This window comes from Poecilia reticulata, linkage group LG6 (assembly GCF_000633615.1).
Source record: "Poecilia reticulata strain Guanapo linkage group LG6, Guppy_female_1.0+MT, whole genome shotgun sequence".
Lineage (NCBI taxonomy): Eukaryota > Metazoa > Chordata > Actinopteri > Cyprinodontiformes > Poeciliidae > Poecilia > Poecilia reticulata.
The window spans coordinates 31,275,775-31,280,426 of NC_024336.1; the positions used below are offsets into that span (position 1 = coordinate 31,275,775).

At 47.2% G+C, this 4,652-nt stretch overlaps 2 protein-coding genes across 2 annotated transcripts in view; one reads left to right on the forward strand and one right to left on the reverse strand.

Moving 5' to 3' along the window:
• The window catches only part of fbxl9 (F-box and leucine rich repeat protein), a 13,371-nt gene extending 11,069 nt beyond the window's left edge, over nucleotides 1-2,302 (forward strand). Inside the window, exon 8 of the mRNA XM_017305184.1 lies at nucleotides 1,558-2,302. Within this exon, the coding sequence (XP_017160673.1) occupies nucleotides 1,558-1,726 (169 nt within the window). The 3' untranslated portion in view covers nucleotides 1,727-2,302. The remainder of the gene's footprint in view (nucleotides 1-1,557) is intronic.
• elmo3 (engulfment and cell motility 3) overlaps nucleotides 2,295-4,652 on the reverse strand; it is a 17,477-nt gene continuing 15,119 nt past the window's right edge. Inside the window, exons 17-21 of the mRNA XM_008412680.2 lie at nucleotides 4,414-4,526; nucleotides 4,234-4,338; nucleotides 3,510-3,589; nucleotides 3,354-3,434; nucleotides 2,295-3,285 (exon numbers count right to left, since the gene is read on the reverse strand). Of these exons, the coding sequence (XP_008410902.1) occupies nucleotides 3,073-3,285; nucleotides 3,354-3,434; nucleotides 3,510-3,589; nucleotides 4,234-4,338; nucleotides 4,414-4,526 (592 nt within the window). The 3' untranslated portion in view covers nucleotides 2,295-3,072. The remainder of the gene's footprint in view (nucleotides 3,286-3,353; nucleotides 3,435-3,509; nucleotides 3,590-4,233; nucleotides 4,339-4,413; nucleotides 4,527-4,652) is intronic.

Consider the following 4,652-nt stretch of genomic DNA (forward strand, 5'->3'; position numbering starts at 1 on the left):
CTATTGGATCAGATCATTAATGACAGGCAGGAGTTACAGAAATGTGAGGGTCGGAACTGGAGCTTCACCGACTTATCGTTTCTTCTAGGGTTTTAGAACTAAGTAGTAGAAATTGGGTCATTATTCCTGTATTTATTTTGAGTGGGCCCAGCTTTGGTTCTGGTTTTAGAGCCGATGTGCAGATTAATCCTCTGATTTAAAAAAAAATTTTCTCTGAGAAGAAACTTGAAAAACTTGTTGCAGGCATTAGATTGAAGTTCAGGTGGTAACGTCATAGGAGGGTTTGTGAGCCTGTCAACAGTAGCAAATAAAGCTCGAGCGTTGTTAGTGTTTTTGTTTATGACATCTGCAAAGAGCCTCTCTGGCATGTTTTAGTGTTGTCATAGTTCTCATAATAAACGTGCTGTTGACCTTTACGCCATCTCCGTTCGGCCCTACGGCAGATTGAACTACTTGTGCATTTCTCCATTTCTTCCTACCAGTCACAACCTTCACTTTAGTGGTGGCAATGTAATCAATGATATCTGAAAGTTTGCACTGAAAATCATCCACCAACTTATCTACGTCATTATAACTTCAGAGTGAGGAAGAAGAGCAGATTTGATTACCGTATTTTCTGCACTATAAGGCACCTAAAAACCTTACATTTCCTCCAAAGCCGACAGTGCTCCTTATATATGGACCAACATGGAGCCCCAACAGGTCCAGCAGCTACGGCAAGCAGCCGCCGACTTCATTTTCCCCGTACAAGAAGCGCGCAGTGCATGCTGGGATAGTTGTCAGAACGCTGGTTTGTTAATAAAGTTTGACTGACCCATCTACCTACCGACCTGATGATCGGGTCGTCTGCAGGTCATTCAGCACCAGGTTCTCCACCAACATGCTGAACGGTGACCATCGTCCGGCCCAGAAGCCTCTCCTCTCCTCGCTGACCCGAGTCGGACTGTTTTGTTGACATTCCCTTCAGTGCAGCTCCATCTAGTGGATGCATCACGTAACTCCAGCCTCTCCTGTAGCGTCTGTTCTATGCGCCTTATAGTGCGGAAAATACGGTAAATGTTTCTGCTGTTTTCTGTGAAAGTACGTTTTGTGATAGTAGCTGTTTGTCCAAGAGGGTTAACAGATAAAAACTGTCAAAGAAAACAGGAAATGATCCGACAGGCGACTTCAGTCAGAGACATTGGAAATATTCACACCCTGATAACCAGGTCCAGTGTGTGTCCCTGAGTGTGTGTTGCTTGTTTGACATGTTGAGTTAAACCAAAACTCTCTAATATATTAAASAGCTTTTTAGCCCCTCAGTCTTCAGGTTGTCAACGTGAATCACCAACAATTATTAAACGATCATAATCAATGCATATGATAGTTTATTCAAGTCATAATTTATCTGATATGTTTGTGTAATTAATTGCAGATGTGATGAATTAAAGCCTCCATGTGTAAATCTGATGTCATTCATACCCGTCAGATAAAACTTCAGCTATGAGTTTCAGAATGTGGATGTCATGAACCTGATTTTATGCTAAATCGGCCTGCCGTACTCCCTGTCCTCTGCAGGACGTTGCACCTGCTCATGCAGCACTGCAGACGCCTGAAGACGCTCGACGTGTCCAGATGTAAAAACATCTCCATGACGACGGTGGACCTCCTCCAATCACAGCTGCCGTTTCTGGAAAACGTCCATCACAAGCTGATTTGTGCGGCAGACCCGACGCTGACCGACTGAAGCTGGAACTGAAGCTTTCAGACGCACCGAGTTTTTATTGCTTATTTAAAACCAGAGAAGGAATGATGTGAAGATTTATTTAAAGTGATTTCTGAATGCAGCAGGATCTGTTTAGAATAATAACTTTAAGTTGATGAATTATTTTCTGATTCCGTTAATGAGTCTGTTTCAGCGTTTGTTGACCTTTGACCCAGCTGGCCAGCCGGTTCTGGCCGTGACGGCTCAGGATCCCGATGCTCCTCCTGGATCAGAACATTCCAGCCGCTCTGCAGCGCTTCCTCCACTTCCTGTTCCGACTCGGTACTTCCTGTCAGCTCAGGAAAAACCCGGGAACTCAGTTGGTCACGAGTCGCTGGAGAAGGAAACGTTCTGGTTCTGATCCGTCTGCAGGAATCAGCTGGAACATGATTTCAGTTTCATTGATAAACTTTTGGTGAAATGAAGAAAATCCAGTGAAACTTTTATTTTTACTGGATTTGATAAAAATTCCTTTGATGCTTTTTCTACTTTGCTGTTTTTCTCCTGCTTTACCAACATCCAGACTAAAAGATGAAAAATAAATGTTTCTAATTCAAACTGTTTATTGGTGTAAATTCATAAAAAGCATTAAAGTGAAATCAGTTGAAATGAGCCGACCGAAGCCTTCAGTCACGTACCGAAACACCGAATCGTACAGGAATAACCAGATTTGGTACAAAATCTGTTGAAACTGATGCAAAAAAGCTCCACAGTTTCTGAACCGCATGGAAACAGAAAAACGGTTTGATTCGCTGCAGCACCAGAACCGTTTTCTAAAAGTCTGGAGCGTTTGGGCCGAACTGGAGCGAAGCAACGATTCTCTGAATGTCAAGACACTTTAAATGCATCGTCACACAAGCAGCCGCACCGCTCAGGCAGGAAGAGCCAGGAAGAACCAGGAAGTACCAGGAAGAGCCAGGAAGAGCAAGGAAGTGCCAGAAAGTACCAAAGAACCAGGAAGAGCCAGAAAGTACCAAAGAACCAGGAAGTACCAGGAAGAACCAGGAAGAGCCAGGAAGTGCCAGAAAGAGCCAGGAAGTGCCAAAAAGAACCAGGAAGAGCCAGAAAGTACCAGGAAGAACCAAGAAGTGCCAGAAAGTACCAGAAAGAGCCAGGAAGTGCCAGGAAGAACCAGGAAGAACCAGGGTCTCCTGGCAGCTGGAAACGGGTCAGCTGCTGCTTTCTGGATTAAAACTGGTTCTGCAAGAAGATCTGGATCGGTTCTACGGAACCGCCCTCAGTAAAGAGCTGAAATCTGTCAGATAAGAAGAGGAGCCGGGATGGACGGGCCGGACCCCGTCCAGAACCAGAACCCGCCCAGAGCTGGCCTACTGCTCCGTCTGGCTGAAGTCGTAGCAGAAGTTGTAGTTGCTGGGCGGTTTGGGCACGGCGGGGGCGCCGTCGGGGATGGGGACGTTCTCCAGGTCCAGGAGGCGGAGCTTGATCTCCATGGACAGCAGGATCTCCAGCTCGCTGCGCATCGACTCGCTGCTCATGTCCCGGCCCAGCAGGACGCTCAGTCCGTCCGTCCACAGGCAGAACTGACGGAACGGACACGTCAGGACCAGCAGGGGGCGCAGGCACTACAACGAGGATCGGTCATACTCACGTCTGTCCTGGAGGGGGCGATGAAGTTCAGGCTGCACTCCTCCACATCGTAGGTGATGCTGAAGGCCAAATCCAGGACTTCCTGCAGCAGAAGAAGACGAAAGCTTTAACTCACCGTCTGACAGCAGGGAGACCAGAGAAGAAGAAGCAGACTGACCTTGGTCTGCTTGCCCTTGTTCTCCTTCATGTGAGGACAGTCCTTCCCGGTCAGCAAACCTTTGATATCTGCCACTGGGACTGGAGGGAGAATCAGAGGAAGCAGCCAATGAAACGGCCCGCAGGGCGTCACATGACAAACTGATCGATCCACAAAATAGAGCCTTAAATGTAGAATTTAAGAACAGCAGAGAAGCCTCCAGAGCTATGACATCATCATCTGGGCTGGTCCTCATTGGTTAAACAGGGAGTGTTGCAGACTATTAAGAATTAATTTATTATTTGCTAAATAATGTTATTGATCCAAGGTTATGCTAACGGTAGAGCCATTTTTTTCCCGGGTTGATCTGATTGGCTGGTGAAGGAGTGAAACTTTTCATACCATAAAATTAACGTTTATATTTACATTTTTGTACGAAGTCAGCTCAGAGAATATTTCTGTTATTTTGATGGGTAAAGAAAACTTTTTTATTTCGAGTCCATTGAAAATCTCCTGAGAAACGACTCGAGCATTTTGTTGTTTTTATGATGGAAGAGTCGCCACCAGAGGCAGAGACGTTGTTTTATCACGAATCATTTGGTGAGAACTTTGTGTTTTAACTGCAGGCCGGTGAATGTAAACTTCTGGCTTGGTCTGTATTTTACGTGTAGCTCTGCCAGCAGCTGGTGATTATCCTCCAGCCGCATCCTGACCTGCTGCCGCTCACAGCAGCAGCTGGACTCACTCTTGTCCTGCAGCGTCTCGATGGCCGGGTTCTCTGCGTCTTCCTCCACGTCGCCGTAGTGCAGCATCTTGTGGTTGGGCGACAGGCGGCAGTACCACAGTTTGTCTGAGCGCAGCAAAGGAAACGCTGATTAGTACTGATCTACTGAAGGCCATGAGGCCAGCAGGAGGCTCCACCCACCCTGCCGCCTCCGGCTGCTGATCTTCCTGAACATGGTTCCCTGGCAGAGCCGGTTGAGTCTCTGCTGGCGGATCAGCTCCAGCAGCTCCGGCTTCAGGCGCTCTTTCAGCTCTCTGCAGCACAAAACAGCTTTTACACAGTGCAACGATGTGTGACACTGCTGTGTGACGCTGCTGTGTGATGCCGCGGTATGATGCTGCTGTGTGATGCCTCAATGTGAAGCCGCGGTGTGATGCTGC